Source organism: Phaseolus vulgaris, chromosome 10 (genome assembly GCF_051622355.1).
Source record: "Phaseolus vulgaris cultivar YP4 chromosome 10, ASM5162235v1, whole genome shotgun sequence".
In the NCBI taxonomy this organism is placed as follows: Eukaryota; Viridiplantae; Streptophyta; class Magnoliopsida; order Fabales; family Fabaceae; genus Phaseolus; species Phaseolus vulgaris.
In genome coordinates this window covers 40,188,303-40,208,017 of record NC_143507.1, presented here as the reverse complement: position 1 = coordinate 40,208,017, position 19,715 = coordinate 40,188,303, and the positions used below count along the sequence as shown (strand labels likewise).

The 19,715-nt window shown below is 27.6% G+C and overlaps 1 protein-coding gene across 5 annotated transcripts; it reads right to left on the bottom strand.

Annotated features, from left to right (window-relative positions):
* Window positions 1-7,458: 7,458 nt before the first annotated feature.
* Window positions 7,459-14,385, bottom strand: LOC137818275 (helicase with zinc finger protein). Of its 5 annotated transcripts, none has more exons than XM_090296312.1 (9): window positions 13,735-14,385; window positions 12,894-13,018; window positions 11,539-11,694; window positions 11,267-11,372; window positions 10,723-10,905; window positions 9,711-9,884; window positions 8,938-9,251; window positions 8,401-8,490; window positions 7,459-7,827 (listed from the first exon to the last, which is right to left on the bottom strand). In XM_090296312.1, the coding sequence occupies exons 6-9, from the start codon at window positions 9,863-9,865 to the stop codon at window positions 7,766-7,768; spliced, it is 621 nt and encodes a 206-aa protein (XP_090152438.1). In that variant the 5' UTR covers window positions 9,866-9,884; window positions 10,723-10,905; window positions 11,267-11,372; window positions 11,539-11,694; window positions 12,894-13,018; window positions 13,735-14,385; the 3' UTR covers window positions 7,459-7,765. The 5 variants fall into 5 exon arrangements, with proteins under 5 accessions (XP_090152438.1, XP_068477691.1, XP_090152437.1 ...); XM_068621590.2 differs by having other exon boundaries at window positions 9,711-9,879; window positions 13,923-14,385; XM_090296311.1 differs by having other exon boundaries at window positions 13,923-14,363.
* Window positions 14,386-19,715: the final 5,330 nt, after the last annotated feature.

The window sequence follows — 19,715 nt, the reverse complement described above, 5'->3', positions numbered from 1 at the left end:
GCATTTCATATGTTAGAGATTTTTGGTCCACATATTTCATAAATTTTTATAACTCTAGGATAGGTAAACAATAGTGGTTTTATTATATGTAATTTGATTACTTGTAAATGTACATTTTGATGATTTCAATTGATTACTATATTTCTGTATTTGTCTGGCTGGGTTTGATCTTATGCAGGTTATTAAATTATATGGTTTATGCACAATACAAACTGCACTTTAAAAAAAAAAACACTATTTACAAATGTGGTCATTTACCAAGACCGCATTTGTAAATGTGATTTATGAATGCGATTTTTACCAAGACCGCATTCGTAAATCCTAAACCCCCTAAACCTCATCCCTCATTCAGAATAATTTACAAATGTGGTTACTTAAAATAACCGCATTTGTAAATCTAATTTATAAATGCGGTTCTATGACCGCATTTGTATATGCCCGATTTACGAATGTGTGCTGATCAAATGTGGTTCTATGACCGTATTTGTAAATTTAAAATAGCCGCATTTGTTTTACAGCACTAGTGTTAATCTTCAAAAACAATATTTTAAAACGAAATTAAAAGGAATTTTTTAAAAATAAAATAAGATAGGTGTAATTTAGTCTAATTTAAGATTGAATTTCAAAATTATAAATGGAATGATTCGACAAGTTGACTAATTAAAATTAAAATATATTTTAAAACTTAAAAACTCATAAATGTAAAATACTAAACTTTTTAGTTTAACATTTGGCTTGTAATTAAATAAATGTTTAATTTTGTTTTTATAATCAAATTTGACAAGTAAACTCAATTATATAATAGGGTAAAAAAAATTCACATTGAAAGTGCATTTTAGTTAAATTTTACAAATTATCTCTCCCAATAGAATTATAAATTCAAGCATATATAAACATCTTTATTAAATTATATTTTTTAAGATTATTAAATTATGAATATATACATGCAATAGTAACAATCTTAAAGCTTGAACTATACCAAAAAAATATCTTCTATGGCTTTATTATCATAATGGATAAGAACAGAGTGACTTATATTTATTAGTATTTTAATTCATGGATACTTGATAAGTCCCCAACTAGGGTTTCTGCTAATAATATTTGTGTCCTTGCGAACTTTTTCTCACTCTATGACTTTTTTTTATGCATTTGGAAAGGAGGTGTTCATATGATAATGTTGAACATGAAAAGGAGAAGACATGAAAAGAAAGAAGAAAAAAGAAGCACAGAAAAGAAGGAAAAATCAATAAAGTTAACCATTATGCGTTTCCAGCGTGTTTCCTTCCAAAACTTTGATGTTTTGTGTAGAAACATATTAAAATATTCTACTCATTTGTTATACATAATGTTAGTTTCTCTGCATTATATAATATATGATAGTCCATGCAATTGTCTACAAAAAAAATAGTTATTCACGACGAGAAATTTATGCATTAAGTAGGTATGTGTGGTACCCAAATACCCTTTTATTTATTTATTTATTTTTTCTAGTAAAAAACAAAAAAAAAGTAATATAATGTGAAAAATCCTAAACTCTAAATTCTAAATTCGATTTTTTAATTTAAGTATATGAGAATGTGAATAAATATATATACATATTTATTTTATATTTGTCTCAATATTCATTCATCCCTTCCTTCTATCATTGATATTTTAAATTAATAGAATATCTTCTATTAGGTAATCTAAAAAAATTATATTAATTTTTATTTGGTCTTTAGTCACGCAATACTACAAGAAAATCATGAAATAAAAACTTATTTTTAGAGATCAAAATAATTAGTAGTAATAGTAACTAGAGACCATTTTAGAAACTAAACAAAATATTGGTTTCTAAATTAGTTTTTATTATTGTTAAATAGTTTATAAATTGGTATCTAATTAGGGTTTGGGGTTTTAGAGACCAAATTTAGAAACTAAATAATTGGTAGTTAAAACCTTGATTGCTAATTTGATACCAATTTAGAAACTATTTAACAATAGTAGAAAGTAATTTAGAAACCAAATTATTTTTTAGTTTCTAAAATGATTTCTAATTTAGTTACTATTGCAACTACTTATTTTGGTCTCTAAAAATTGGTTTCTATTTCATGATTTTCTTGTAGTGCAACTTATCTCTAGGATGTCTATTTGATATTTTTACTCTTTTATATAATTATTTGACATTTATCCAATTGTTTTTTTTATATTAGAAAAAATAAAATTAATTAAAACAGTGACACTTGAAGTTGAAGTGTGTCCCGTATAAAAACCAAAATACATTCGTCATCTAAAGGTAAATATTACTCACAGTAAAACAGTCCAAACGTGCTGCCATGACAGCACCAATATATTTGCAGTAAAACAACAAATCCAATTGTTATTTAATATTTTGATTTGATATTTATATAATATAATTTTTTTTCTTGATATTTGATATTAAACTTGATAATATTATATTTCATTTGCTATAATTTTTATTTTTTATAAATATTATTTTATTAATACTTAGAACAATAAGAAAAGAGGTAGGGACGCATTATACTCATTGATGAAGATGAAAATGGAGATGAGACAAAAGAATTTATATATTGTTTAGTATGAAAAAATAGAGATGAAATTTTATTTCAGAGATAAAGATAAAATAGTTAAATCTACATACGCATTTTATATTCTCATCCTTACAAGTAACATCTATTTAAATATATTGTAAGTAAAATTTACTTAAATTATAAAATAATCTTTAAAAAATTCATGATTTTTAATTATTAATCTATTTTTAGAAAAAAATTTAGATAAATCGCAACAATGTATTTGTGAGTATGGGTTATATATATATATATATATATATATATATATATATATATATATATTGTGTTTGAATGAGATAAAATTAATATAAAAAATATTTATTTAGGTAAATTATTGAAAAAAAAATGTTATCTATCAAGAAAATTAAGTCTCGAGAAAGGAGTTATAGATGGAATAAATTGAAGGCAAAATTGTCTGTTTATAATAGTTGATCTAAAGATGGTATATAGAGCCTCAAACAGAAATCCTATATTAAATAATGAAGTTGAAAATAATGGAAATAAAATAACAAATCCATTAATTATAATGCAAAAAGGCTTACAAGTATAAATTAGTATGGCATTGAGTTTCAATGAACTCAAATGAAGGTTAGAAGAATAAAACAACAATGTGTTTAAGGAATTTCTACATTCTTTTCAAAAAAAAAAAAATATTTAGGTTAAATATATTTTTCGTTTTTATTCTAAACTTTAGATATCTTATATACTTGTAATAAGGAAACTATTGAAATTTGTCATTTTAGATTTTTTTTACATGAGATCTCTAGTGTGAATTATTATAATGTTAAAATATTTCATGTTGACTCATCGCTAACACGTTGAAAATTTGTTTGTTACGTAACAAAACATTGATACAAACTTATTTCAATAATTTTCTTATTACAAGCATCGAAGAAGTCTAAAATTTGAATTAGAGACAAAAAATAATTTTACATTATTATATAAGAATAAAAAACATATTTAACTCTAATATATATAATTCATACATTATCATCATCATTGATAACTATTATACTTGTATTTTGTCACCTGTAAATTAGTTAGCCAACTAGAAAAAAAAAATAGGAAGACAATCTTAAGCTTAGTTTGAATTATAGATAAGATTTGGATTGTTTCTCATCATCTTCAAAATTGACACAAAAATATTTTTGAGAAAAACTACAAAAAAAAATTATAAAAACATTACAAATGGACCTTCATGAATAATGTAGATTTTCATGCAAATAAAATTAACTCTAACATTGCTTTGAATTTTTTTCTATATATAATTTTCTTATTTATAATTTGGTGTTAGAGTTTATTTTGCCCTAATACCCAAAAATTGAAAATGAAAAAAAAAATAATGTTCTTAATCATTAATAACATTTTCGATTTCTTATACAAAATTATTTCCTATCCATAGCAATTTCTCTTTTTTATCATTTATTTTCAAAAATGCATTAAAACTGTTTTTATTGTTCTTTCTTTTATTTTGTTCCAAGTCAAGAATCTTCTTGAATTTTACATTATATTATACATTCACTTTAAAGGAATATCACCTTTGGATAAATATGATAATAGGAACCAATGGTGAAGGAAAGAAACTAGTATAAAAGGTTTTTTCAAAAGTATAATTATACACCAACCCTTTTTTCTTTACAACATTTCTAGTAATTTAAGGGAGATAGAAATTAAAACAATGTAAAATTAAATCAACAATGTGATGATGAAAAATTAAAGAGAAAAAGTGTTATAGAAATCTTATTGTGAGTATAGTATTACTCGATTATGAGAATCGTTGCACTCTATTTGACTTGTATAAGAAATAAAGAGAAAGAAAGAATTTTAATATTTTTTTTTAAAATGAGTATAAGTTTAACTAGTTTGATATGAATGAAAGTGGAGAAAAATAAGATTATTTCTTTATTTAGTTGGTATAAAAAAAGAGAGATAATCATACCCTTAAAAGTTATAAATTACTATATATTAAAAGTGGCATTATATTTCTTAGTATATTGAAACAAATCATGTATAACACCCTTAATAATATGTATATGTATTTATGTGTTGGACATAAACACTTACCCTTACATAAAAGGTTATGTTTCCTCTGTTATTAAATGATACATTTCAAAATAAATTCATAATCTTTTTAATAAGGTATTTTTATACAACTTTAGATTTTCTTTTCATTATCTGTCCTCTATTAAATATTAAATATCACGAGTATTTATATTTTGTATTAATAATAATGAATAATGAGAATATTTTTTAGAAAGATCACTAATAATGAAGGTTAATTTCATATATTAGTTATATTTTGTTAAAAGTTCAACTAAATTAATTATTTTTATTGATTTGTATGACTTTATTAGAAATGTCTTACATCTAGAACATCATGTTTTCTAATTAAGAGCTTAATACTTTTATTTGACTTATTAAACTTTCCTCACAAAATAATTAATGTAACTTATAACCATCTTTTCTTGTTTCACTAAAAAGTAAACTTGCTACTTTTTGGCTTTAATATTAATTTTAAATTAAGTATAATAAATCAAACATAACTATTTGATTATAATTTGTGAAAGGCTTCCCATTATCAAACGTGATAAATTGATAATGACTTCTGAAAAGCTTTAAACACCAAAGAAGCAACCCACAACGTTATGTATACAGTATATTATTTTGTTGACTCAGTACATTATTGTGGAATCCACACTAACTTTTTTTTTTTAAACCAAATAAAAATAGTTTAAACTTTGCATAAAAAATACTTATTCAATTAAATGAAAATGTAAAGTCGTATTGTTATACTAAAGATCAGCTGGAGTCAAATGTTTGGTTTTCACGGTTCAATAGGTAAATCGGTTCACTGAAATTCTTCAGTGTTTCTCAACAACAAAGTCTCCATTCGGCGAAAACTGAAAGTCTGTATGGCCGGTTACCCAGACGGTCTACCGGTCTTTTGGTAAAAAGGAATGTTCACGTCACGTCACAAGTTAAGAACATTAATCTCGATTAAGAGTAGTAAAGCGTGATTAAACGTTCATTGGGTTTGTCTTAGTTATTCTGATAGGATAAGACCCATTAGAACAATATAAATAAGAGGGGATCCACATGGTAAAAGGTAATGTTATTCTAAATCCTGAACTAGATCACCTACATTGACCTCATCTAACTTGAACATCATAGTATTTTTGCAGGTACCCCATCCTCTCGGACATCCAAGAAGAGCAATCGGGATTGAAGAGAAGACATGAGTAATTCGATAAAAGATATTCAATCTCGAATAAATTGTAAGAACACAGATAAAATAAAAACGAAGAAGTTATATGTAGAGAAAAAGGATCTACAAAGTTTATGCTTTAAAGTTTTTTTTTATTTTGAATGTAATTTTAACTTTATTTAAATTATTTATTCTTGAAATAGTTACCTACATAGTTCAATTTGAAGACTCTTCCACATTTTATACTGGAAAAAGTAGTAGACTGTTTTATGGTAAGAAAATAAAATTTCTTTTTTTTCTTTATTTATTTTTTTCTGTTCTTCCACTTTTGTGATTCTTTGGCATCAAATAAACAAAGTGTTAGAGGTAAGTCAAGAATATAGGACCACTTTGAGCCAGCAGAAGATTTATCCTTACTTTAGAATAGGGAATTGCTTTCTGCATCCCCCAATTTGAACCTGCACCCCAAAGCTTTCAAAAAGACCATTTTACTTTTCCTTAAAGGGACTTCTGGATTGACTGTTTCGGAAATTTTACAAGATGTGAAATCCATGACATACATTCCAAAAAAAAATCATAAAAGATTTTTAGAATATATATATATATAACATTTTATAGAATATATATTTTCAAAATGAGTTTTCTAAAACAAGTTTTTCGATATTTCATGTATTTTTGAAAGAGTTTTCCAAAATATACTTCTAAGAATAAAGAAATAAGAAGATCAATTGAACCAATCCTATAAAATTCATAAAAAATAAGTAAAAATTATTTTTATCCAAATATTTTTGTGATAACTTCATTTAATATTTGATATAATAGTAATAGATTTTTGAGTTATAAAAAATTATTAGTAGAAAACTTAAAAGTAATCATAACTTTTGATAGAAAAAATAGATTGAGAATAGGTAATCACATGCTTAAACAAAATCATCCAACCTCCAAACAACTTCTACACAAAAACATTGAACTAAAATCTTGGAACAAGAACAACTTCACTTTTGACAACACACAAAACAAAAATCATGTGTATCTGACATTACTTCATTTAAAGTAAACCACTTTTGACAAAATCCATAATAAATAAATAAAAATTCCCAAAACGGTAACAACGGATGTAAAGTAAACCACTTACGTTTAAAAGCCAAAACTTTCTATAGAAAGACACATCTTTATTTAATTACAGAAATGGTATTTGTGAAACCATGCATAAAACAAAGTTAAGCATGTTATTTTTCTTGAGAATCACTTGAAGGGCATTAGCAAAATCAGAGGTTTGATTCAGTTAAAAAAGTCATTGCTAAACCGAGCAGTGTGAATGTATCTGAACAAACTTAGTCTCACTCAGTAAAAATAAGTATATAAAACCAGCCAATGATTAAAAGAAAAGGGTAACAAATTGAGGGCAAAGACTTCCACCAAGAAAAATGGCTAGTTTTTAATTGTGTAGAAGGACATTTGAGTAATCTTAAAGCAACAACCACAGACAATGCAGTGATTAGTGCTTCAACAATAGTACATGTTCAACCACTACACTCATTCTAAATGAAAAGCTAAAAAGGACATTAAACCATGTTGTTACTAGAAGAACTGGTAATCTTGTTATGATGCTACAACAAATAATCTGACACCATTGGAGTGTCAAGGACATAAATATTGCATTGAAATTCTGTGAGGTAGATATACCAACAAACTTTGGACTGGAAGGATCCAAACAATATTATAGATATATATATCCAGATGCATCAAATCAATTACACATCCTAAACACTGTCCCAACTCTTCCTGATAACAGATTTCTGAAAAGAATGCAAAAGATTGCTAGTTTGGTACTACAGGGAACAATTGACATTCTATTTTCATCCTGATGATAAAGATCAGGCTGCCTACACTTAGGTAACAGTAAATCTGTATGCCATGTAAACTAGATGACATTTATTAATCCTAAATTTCCCTAATCTAACAATTAATGTGAAACATGTGCCGCACCTCAAGATTTATCCTCATCTGATTGAGAGCATGGGGGCTCAGAATTAACAAAGAAGTCATCAACTGAAACATAAACAAATGTATCTTTGTCAAGATTTTCAAAATAAGAACTGAAAAGCAATAGCAGAAATTTCCAGATAGACTTTATCTTCTATGGTATAAGGTGCACTACTAGTTCATTTATTTCATGAAATTTAGATTTCATTCAAATGTCCACTTTGTAGTTTTGATATTTATTTTCCCTTGCAGTCCCCTACTTACTAAATTTTTATATATGTTCATATATTTCTTATTTATACTTTGGTCTCTAGTTTTGTAGAGTGGAAAACAAGAAAATTATGTTAAGTTCCCTGAATCCACCTACCATTGCAGAACTATAGAAATCCAACTAAAATTTTGTTTTTAAGTATTGGAATTTGGAACCTAATTACCTTATCTAAACTCCAGGTATAATAGATTAGTTTAACCTTTTCTTTTTATGTATTTCACAAGAACAAAACCCCATTTTCACACTGATGGAAACCCTGTCATTACTCTAGAGCGTCATTGGCAGACTGTTGGTCTAGAACTTAGATCCTATGTCAACAAAATATTGTTGGGCCACTACACATATATATATACACCATTGAACATTACCTATATCCTGTTGATCAGGTGATTCGAGCAAAATATCTGAATCGGATGGCAAAAATGGTGAACCAGGATAGTTTCCCAGAGCTCCTAGATCTGCAAAGAACTCAAGACAGTAAAATCAAGAAGACACCAACAGTGGTTGAACATATACTTGAAAATCTTGAGTATAATCCTTGACTGCATTCATTGATTTCTAATATGATTATCAGTTATTTATGTGGAACCAATAGCGCTTGAGACATCAAAACCTACATCAGATAACTTATAATAAAAACATTAAAATAATAACAGATCTTCATAAATAAAGAAAAAACCAATAAAGTCCAATTTTACTAGAAACTAAATATTGATGGTAAACCTGGTTCTTTTTTGTTATTACTGAGTCCAACAGATTCATCTTTTTCTTCTTAAATATTCAGATTACTTTGGGTAGACGAATGACATAACAGATCACAAGCTCAACATATGCAGTATATCTCAAACAACTCCACTTTTAAGTGGATATCTGAAAGCAAATCAAAGAGTTACATAAGAAATTACCTCCCAAGTTTGGTAAATCTGCCGTTAGATCTGATAGACTAAAATTCCATTGAATTTGATCCAGTGATCTGGAAATTCCATTGCCACCATCTGGCGCAAGCTGTAATCCTACTGAACTTGCCACATCAGATGTAAATGCTGTATCAAGAGCTGATGCATCTGCACCCATTCCTGATATTTCTGATGCAGTGAAGGGGAAATGGCCACTCGATGCAACTGATGTCGGACTTACTGGCATTTCTGAGACGGATGACATTGTACCATTTGGTTGAATAACAGGAGCCATATCAGGAGCGTTGTGGTCCATCACCATACTTCAACAAGGACAAAGGCAAAGCATATTACTTTTAATATAAAAAGAGGAAGGTCCTCCCTCCACTTCAAATTAATGATGAATATGTACGCACACGAAAGCCACAACAATCTGGGAATAAAAATGGGCATGATGCAGAAAAACACCAATGGCACACAGTTACATGTAAAATAAATTACTAGATGTTGCATGGTAAACCAGCTCATTAAAAATTAAAATGCCTACCTACATGACAAAGGATCCTTTTAACTAACAGTTAGAAATACATTATCAGTCATACAACTGAACAGTTAATGATGAAATCAATTACCACTTAACCACAAAACACACATTTACACATTTCAGACAACTTAACTACAAAAGATAACAATTAGAGACCATATACAATCAATCAAAATTGTAATAGTGTCCTCTATAGAAGCCGCATAAAGGAATTATGTGTAGTAGGATAAGTTCTCACTCATTCCCAGAGTTCATTCGAATGGGGTGAAAGTTGCCTGGGGCAGGGACTCCATTAACTACATGACAACTTGATAAACCACAACCCATGGAATCAAGATGATGAGGTTGACCTGTTGCTTGCATGGGAGGCTGTTGTAGCACTGGGTATCCCATAGGTAGGTTGTTGACTGCACTGCAAACAAATGGCGTTAAAGAATAATGCAGGGAAATGAAAAAAAGTAAAGCAAAGTGACTTGTGCATTTATAATCTAACCCATCTTTTTAGGCTGAAATGTAAACAGAAAGAAACACAGATTATGCAAATGACTCATACCTGCAGGCCAACTAAACATTTATATGCCCCAATAATATAGCAAAAAATCCCCAGTGTTCATAAAAATAACAACCAAGAAATATATAAAAGGTTTCCTCAACTTAGATCTTAGGGTAATACAAAGCCAGAAATGAATAGACTAACAAGAAAATACTGAAGTTTCCAATTTTTGTACTTCAGAACTAAGAAGATAAAAGTTTCCAAGAAATCTCGTAATAGCACTAATAACTGACCACTTTTCAAGAATCCAAACTTCTTAACTAACCAAATTTTTTATTAAATCTAAACATTAACATATGCCAAGAAATCAGGCAGCACCATAGTTAATACCAGGAAAATGTATTTAATTATTGATTAATTCTCTTCAATTAATAATATAATTAAGTTTTCACAGCAATGACACAGCAAAGCCTCTATGCTTTCAAGAAACTTCAGAGAATCTTACTACTTTTTAATTTTCACAAAATGAAGTATCACTTTAGACCTTTTCAACAAGACACAATATGTTCCCTGTTGTTGGACATGAAGTTTAGAGTGCAGTAAGAATGAGATTGCATAACATGAGAAGTGACACATAAGTGTCATCACTCAAATCATCTCACGGTTTACTTTTAGCCAAGCAAAGATGTGCAGATTTTTGTGTTTAACACACACTGGCACACTTACGCACACGAAGAGAGGGCAAGAAAGAATGTACCAGGCATTGGATGGATTCCGTTCTGTATTGGAGCCAATGGAACCTTCGCAGGCATGGGACACTTCATGAGATGATACTGATGCTCAAGCAAATGATTGAATAAAAGAATTTGCTTTTTCAATTTTAGCCTGATATAGTAGGCCCTGAAGAAATCAGCGTTCTCTTCCTCCAACTTCTGCCATACTGAATTGAAAAGGACCAATTACAAAGCAATGGGACATGAGTCTGCATCTACTTTATAAGGCATGGAAAAAATTCAAGAAGGCAAGTAGTTTCATATTTTTTATATACACAAGATGTGTCAACTTTAAAATTATGTTAATTTCCATGTAATCTAACACATGAATCAGATAACAAATTAGACTAAATAAAACTTGGAAAATCATTACAATTTACAAATCAATATCATTTCAAACGTTTACTACAAACAGCATATACAATTTCCAGAACATGAACAAGTAAAAATGAATTCTATAGATATATTATTGATTACAATTTACAATGCAAAACATAAATGGCATGACGGAGAGCTTAAGATGCCTACCAAGGGTAGTGAATCCAGGATCTATCTTTGCCCGAGTCAGAAGTGTTTTAACCACTTCATCTTTATTCATATATAACTGTAGGCATCTTTCTATTAAATTCTGGACCTGATTGAATATTTAATCCAAAAGGAGAAAAATAAACAGATTAGTTCAGCTAAACTTCCGCAAATTATCCTCATAAAATTCAATCCATGAGATATAGGAAGCAAGTGGAAAAGTGGGAAATAACAGAAAACTAATCAAATGTTCAGCAAAGAACATATATCCTTACAAACTCAATATCCTGCCGTGAAACTTTTTTACTGTCATTACTTGTAGCAGAAGCTGAGCCTGTGTCTGTGACAGGAGCATCAGTTGTATGATTGTTTGGTTGTTCACTCTTGGGCTCATGATAAGCTTGAGTTGATGACTGTAATTCTTCTGAGCTCTGCAAATCCATAAAAGATTAGCTTATTGTAACTACAACAAATGTAAGCAGCTACAGGAGTTATGAAGGAAATCTAGAGGATTAGACATATCCATGTAAAATGCCAGAAATCATTCTGTAACAATGAATACAGCACGCATGTAGCTCATTAATATTTCGAACATTAAATATGTATAAATTAGTTTGCTTATAGAAGCATTCAACAAACTAGACACCTGGAAATGGCAAGGAACATTTTAGTATTTTTTTGGAAAATGCTGAATTTTGCCTCTCATTAACCTCCCTCATGTTCAATTTTGAGAAAAACATTATATCATTGCCTTTAAGTAATAGACCTTCATTCCATAATTATCCAGTGAATTTCCTGTTGTATAACAATTAGATTCAGAGCAACTACAACACCTGTTAACTTATTTATTACTTATGCTGGCTACACCAATGACAGATGAGATAACAAACCACCATACTAAAGCTCCATTTCTTCAATTTTAAAAACACAAACCATTATCTAGCTGCATTACTGTGCAATTCATTACACTAACCGAACATTATTTTTTCCTCGTCATATCAACACCCTTGTTGGTGCACATCATATCAGAGTTTTCCACCAAAACAACCAAATTAACAATGTCATATAAACACAGACAAAATCATTCAATCTCCATTCAAACCAAGTTACAAACACCAAAAACTACAAAAAGATTATACAGGAGGAATTAAGAAAAAGTTACAGATAAACTCTATTAGCAATGAGTGACATACATAATAAATGTACTCTAGTAATAACAGAACTACCACTGATAAGAAATTGGACTAAAATTATTTGTTAAAGCTTGTAAATTATAAACTTTTCAATTCTTCAACTATGATAGATGGGTGAACTAAGATATATCAAACCACAGTGATGTTTTCATTAATGATGTTTCAGACTCAGCTAATACGGGAAAATATATGCTTATATCGATTGAATTAAGTAGTTTCATAAGGGTAAGTTTGTCTTTCTCTTAGAAAACAGCACAGCATGCATCAAATGGTTGGCTGTAAATAGATTTTAAAAGGAATAATATCATGCATATATATTCTCAATGTTGACAGCCAATAAGGCCAACTGTATTAGATCCATAAAATTAATCATAGCGATGGTGGATATTGCAAACTATGCACCTACTACCAAGATAAAAAGCATACAACAGGGGAACCTGCAAGTTCTTCATTTCAACAGAAGGCTGACTGCATATCTTTCAGGGATTTAAGTAATCACTAACAGTCTTCGAATTCAAGATTGTTTGCATTCATGTCAATGACACCCTCAAGTTGAAGCAGTCTTCATATGAAACAAGAGGAGTAATGAGAGAATGGTAAACCATACCACTTAAATAAGCATATGGTTATTTGAGTCAAAAACCATCCATAAAGAAATCCAATATCAAAAAATACCTTTAAACAAATATAAGAAATAAAATGGTCTACATCAGAGAGAACCTCATATAGCAAAGAAAATGTAGTTGCACTTGCCTGTACTGTTAAAAAACTTTAAAAAGAAAATAATGTCCATTAACTGTGCAATTAAAAAAATTCCCAGAAAGGAAGGATGACAATTGCATTTATTACTAGACTAAAGTAGACATTAAGCAAATTAGTGCTCCCAGTCTGAGATGCCGCAAAAAGTCACAATTTCCTTAGTTTTTATCTTTTCAGTAAACTTAGCAATTTCACCATTCCTTGTGAAAGAATAAATCAGATGAGCAGCCACGGTATATAAGTTGAATTGCAAATTTCTTAATCCAGAAAAAAAAAAATCAAAGTCGGTTCGGGTTCTCCAAGGATTAAGCAGTAATTAATCTTCAATTTTAGAAAACACGAGAACAGGGAAGAGGAGAATGCAATTATTTCAGAAAAAAATGGTAGTCGTGAACCAATGTCTTCCATCAATGAATTCTAAGCTCCTACAATTAAATAAAATGGTAGAACAAACAAAAAAAAAAACAGTATTTTTCAAATCTTAGAAAACAGGAATTGATGAACAAATTTGGAACAAACCAGATCTCAATTGTCAATGAGATGTTGAGAACTGAAGTTGAAGAAACACAGGAATTCATCAAGCAAGCTAACACCTTCAAAGGAATAAACTTTCCAAGCCACCAAACAACAAAGCACCCCCAATGCCCCCCGAAAACAAACACCCCATGAAGCAAAAACAGGAAATGAAGATCTAGCATATATATTACCTCACACCCAGTTCCTGAATCTCCAACCAGAAAAAAGAAAAACAAAGTTATATCGACGGATTCAAAAACCCCACCAGCTATTTCAAGCTGAATTAGCTTGGAAAATATGCATCAACTCATGGAAAGGGAAAAAGAATGGAAATTTGGGAAAATTAGGGAAGGCTGGTGAGTAGGGGCTGAGGTTGAAAGAATGAAGAAGTGAAGAGTGAATAATAATAATAATAATAATAGCATTTGAGGTTTAAGAAGATATTTTGAAAAGGTTGGAAAATGATATTTACATTAGGGACACAAGTCTGAATGACAATGAGGGTGGTGGAAGAAAATTACAGTGTGTGTGAGAGAGAGAGAGAGAGTGTGTGAGAGAGAGAGTTGTTCTGTGCAAAAGGTGAAGAGAGAGTGAAAGAGATAGATTGTGGAAAATTTTGGAATGGAAAAATCAAATTTTTGAAAAATATATTCTACTAAACAATTTGGGATTGTGACTTCTTTTGACTCATGTGCTTTGGACTTTTTATTATTAATTTTCTTGGTAAGTAAATAAATAATAAATAATGATGAGTAAAAAAAAATTATATTTATATAAGACAAAAAATATAAAAGTGTTCAAATTCTCATACCACTCAAGCCGCTGATTTATCGGCTTCAAACAACGTAATCGACAACAACAAAAAAAAGGAAAAAAACCAAACTAACTGGTTTTAAATTCATGCTTATAATATCTGTTGTAAAAAAATTTATAAACAATTAATGTTTTTTTAAAACAATAAATAAAACATTAATACTTTATTTAAGAAATTCAATGAATTACATTAATACTTTACTTAAAATTGAATGAATTACATTAATACTTTACTTAAAATTGAATGAATTACATTAATACTTTACTTAAGAAATTGAATGAATTTTGATTCTAATTATTTAAGAAATATTAATTAACTATGTGAAACTGTTTTTTTTATCGGTAATAAAAAATAATAAATATGAATTATTTTAGGAGTGATCTAACCTTTATACATGAAACTCAATCATAACCTTAATTAGACTTATTTTTAAGTCAGCCTATACAGAACTCTCATATCTAATCCAGAGAAGACATATGGGGCAAACAATCATACAACTTAAATGAATATGTCATAAAACCTCATACAAACCAACAAACCTATGCACCAATTAGAAAAGGAAAAATGTGCAAACTGTGACTTAGATGTAACCCATGACCAAATCTCTTTAATTGAACAAAAGCAAAATTTGTTAGTACATCAATTATTCTCCTTTTAAAATTACTCGGTTTCTATGCTTTCAAACTTGTTGACTACTGCGATCCAAATAACTCCTCAAACCTCATTCACCGAAACAGGTGCACTGCTCATCCTAATATGGTAAAAATTTAACAATGGAACGTTTTTGCACACCAAGCCATGCACAAGAATGGTTCCACAATAAAAACCAAACTACCTGATTTTAAATTCATGCTTATAATATTTGTTGTAAAAAACATTATAAATAATTAATGTTTTTTTTAAACAATAAATAAAACATTAATACTTTACTTAAGAAATTGAATGAATTTTGATTCTAATTACTTGAGAAATCTTAATTAACTATCTGAAACCGTGACAAAATAAAATTCTTCTAGTTACTTAAACAAAATATTAAATGAATTTTATGATAAATAATTTTTATATTATTTTAAAAATATTTAAAAAATTCAGATAAGTGAATTTAAAATGTGATGGGATTTTTAATGAGATTTGTGACAAAATTCAATAACAATGAAATAGGAATTAAATTTATATAAAATATTGCATAGCATTAAGATAATAAATTTTGAAATTTTTTTTATACTTTTTTTTTTTATCTCTATCCGATATGGCATTTAAATTCATATTTAAATTCTCGAACTATCTCTCACTCAATTAAGTTCATTCATATTAGTAAATCACTAAAAAAGACTTATAATTCATAATTTTCACAGAATACAGTATATAAAAACTTTGTTCTTAGTTAATTCTGTTTGAAATATCTCCTTAACTATTTTTATGGAATTTTTTTTCTCTAAGTATGTTTTAAATATAATTAATTTTAAATTTACTTCATAATGTCATGTCACATTTATTATAGGAGATGTCCAAAGTCCATAAGAATTGTCAAGCACACAAAATGTTTTCAGATTACTTCCAAAGTTATCTTTTTTGGTTCAAATCTCTTCAATCTGATCCAAAGCCAAACCAATCATCACAAAAGTACACCTCAAACCAAAAATACTCAATAAACTGAAAAGGAAAAAAAAATAGAAAATCATTACCAGATCTAAGCTCAAATTAATAGAAAAGTAACAAAAAAAAACACTGAACCCAGTAAAATATGTTATGAAACACAATACATTAAATCTAAAATGATGGTGAGAACTAACAAAACCAACAATTGAGAGTTTAAAAGGTTATTGTGTAATAATAAGTTAGGAAATACAAATACTTGTAATGGTTGTAAATACTAAATAAAATAAAATAATTTCGTTAAGGTTGGAAAAATTTTATGAAAAAAATTCTTGAAAGAAGTTGCATCATACTGTCATTTTTTTTTTCTTATAATTATAATACTAAAAAAAATTATTAAATAAAAAATAATTTTAGAGACTATAATGATTAGTTATTATATTGACTAAATTAAAAATTATTCATAAATTAAAAAATTATTGATATCTAAAGTAATCTTTATTATCAATAAAAATTTATAAAATAATTTTTAAATTGGTATCTAACTATTAGATACAAAGATTTAGTTATTAACTACTTATGTTCTAAATTATGTCGCGGTCTTTTAGAGACTAAGTAGGAACTAATTTAAACTAAATTAGATATCAATTTAAAAATAATTTATATTAATAATATAAACCACGTCAAATACTAATAATTTTTTAGTCTCTAAATTGGTATATAATTTAATTAATATAATGACTAATAAATTGGTATCTAATTTTTTAATCTCTAAACATGGTTATTACTTACTGATTTTCTTACTGATTTTCTTGTAGTAGTGCAAGTTAATCTCTAATAATTAAGTTGACAAAATAAGTTAGAGAATAATAGAATCATTGTTGAAAAAATATAATGTTAAACCCATAAATTTGTTTTGGTTACTTCAATTATAAAGATTTGGAATTTATTAGTTTAAGATTTTTTTACGAGATAAATTGAATTAGATGAATTAACTATCATAACAGTAAAAAAACATACAATTTTCTAAAGTCTTTGTGTCAACCTTCTTCTTATCTGATAAAAAAAAAACTAATTATGATAGAAAAAAAATGATGAGATAGGAGGTAGAAAAATAATTGAAAATGATAGAAATCAAACATGCTCAATAAGATATATTATTAAATTTAAAAAATCAACCATTTGGTATTTGATTTCAAAAACTAAGCATGCTTTTTCTTTAAGCATATCCCTATTAAAAAAATGGTTTGTACGAAACTTGAGACTCAATTTGCATAATTTGAATATCTTAGTTTAAAACTTTGCACTAGTATAAAACCCCACTTTAAAAAAAAATTATGAGAAAAACTTAGTTAGGAAGTGAAATCTAGTAAAAATAATATTAGCCATGAAAGATCTTAGCTCAGACAATTTATTTAAACACTTGAATAAATTTAACATAGGTCGTCTTAATATATTTCTATTAATTTAAATATCACAATACATTTTTTCAGGTTTCATATTGTGTACTTTCAATTTGTCGGGTGTGAAAGAAAGCGAGGGAGAAGTAAAGGGGAAAAAAAAAAGAAAAAATAGGGAAGAAAATAAAATTATTTGAATTAGGGGAAAATTGAAAAAAATAAAAAAATAGTAGAATTTCTTTTTTAAGCAATTGCAATCTGAAGTCACAGGAATAAGATTATTTTTAAAGGTGGAGTTTTAGATTCTTCTGAAATCTTTTCGTTGGCTCAATTGAAAGTTTAGTCTTAGATTACTTATAAATTCTCTTATGCTTATTTTTCTTTTTTCTGATTGGTGATTTGATCCGTTTGTTTATCTTTCTTTGCTTTAGTTTGTTGAATGTAGGAGTTTTTGACAGGATTATATTTAGAGTAGTTGTCCGGAAGGTTTTATGTTATTAGACTGTTATTGTTTTCTTTGTATATAGGTTTAATCACTTCTTAAGTAGTTCGTATGTATATATTGTTTATTGTTGATAAAAAAATAATTACAACCAAAATTATAAAATTTAGTTGATTTTTCATTGTGGATGAATTAATAATCAATTATGACGAGTCAAATCTTATGAAATATATTGATAAAATATGATAGATTTGCTACTTTGTAGATGATAATAATGTGTTTATAAGCATAGTTGTAAAAATATTATTAACATTGATAATTCAAGTCATGTAAACTAAAATATCATGTGATGATAAATTAAAAAAAAAATTATTGCACAAGATAATTGATTAATGTGTATAGATATTAATTACAATTATATTAATTTTTAATTCTTAAATATCATGATAATCTAAGACATGTTTAATATCATGACATATTTAATATTAGTATTTTGAAATATTTCTTTTTTGTTATTTATTTATTGTCTAGTTGTATTTAGATTTGTTGTAAATCTATATATTAACCAAAGATGATTTAGATATGATTAGTTTAATATGAGATAAATTATTTTGGAGTAAATTATAATAAATATTATATATGTTAATTTGATTTCATTTTAATTAACTTGTCATGTTATGTAATTGTTTAGTTTAATATTGTGGTTGTACATAATACATAAATAAAGGATGATGAAAGTTTTAACAAAAATATAACTCGATTTTAGAATCCTTTTAATTCCTTTTATTGATTAAAATCCTTCTATCATATTAAACTTATATATTATATTTATTATAGATATACATCCTTTACATAGTATTATATAAGTTAGTTATGTATGATTGATCATGTGAGTTACTAAAACAATCTCCTTTAATTTGTTGGATTGCATAATTAATTCCATACATGCAATAACTAATTTTGTAACCTAAAAAAATAGTTAAAGATGATTTATGTTCTACTTTTTCAATACCTAGCTCACAAAAAACTTGAGAAAAAATATTAACCAAACATGAATGAGAAATATCTTCTTCTTATAATATATGGAGTAGTCCAAAAATTTCAAGTCAATTTTTTTAGTATCTCTTTAAAATCTCACGAATATATATGAATGTAAATATTTTATAAGTCAGTTTTATAAGATTAATTTAAATTTAAAGTTTAATTTTATTATGGTATGAAAAACATTTATAATTTATTCTAATATTTTTTTTTTGAATTTATTTAATTATCCTTATCGAGTAACTATCGAATTCTCAATCGAGTAGCTATAAGACTCTCAATCGAGTAACTATCGAACTGTGCATCAAAATATACTCACACAAACAATATCCAACATTAAAAAAAAAGGTAAGATGAATGGATTCACAATTTGTTTCCTTTCAAATGTGTGCAAATAAGATTATACAAATCCACCTCGTTCTCACAAATCCTTCAAGAATTCTTAACTAGATTGGTGAAGAAAGTTATGGAGACGTTTTTACTAACGAATGTAGCACAAGTTTTTAGAGAAAAGATTGTGTTGAAGAGATGGTGAAAGAGAAGCATGCAAAATGATTGAGGCAATTAGAGTGATGGGTATGGTGTGAAATATGAAGGAAAGAATGAATGAAGTGCAAAAGCCATGAATGATTGATTGGTGTGACCTAATTAGCAGATCTATGTGGAAAATGACAAAACCCCTTATTGCACT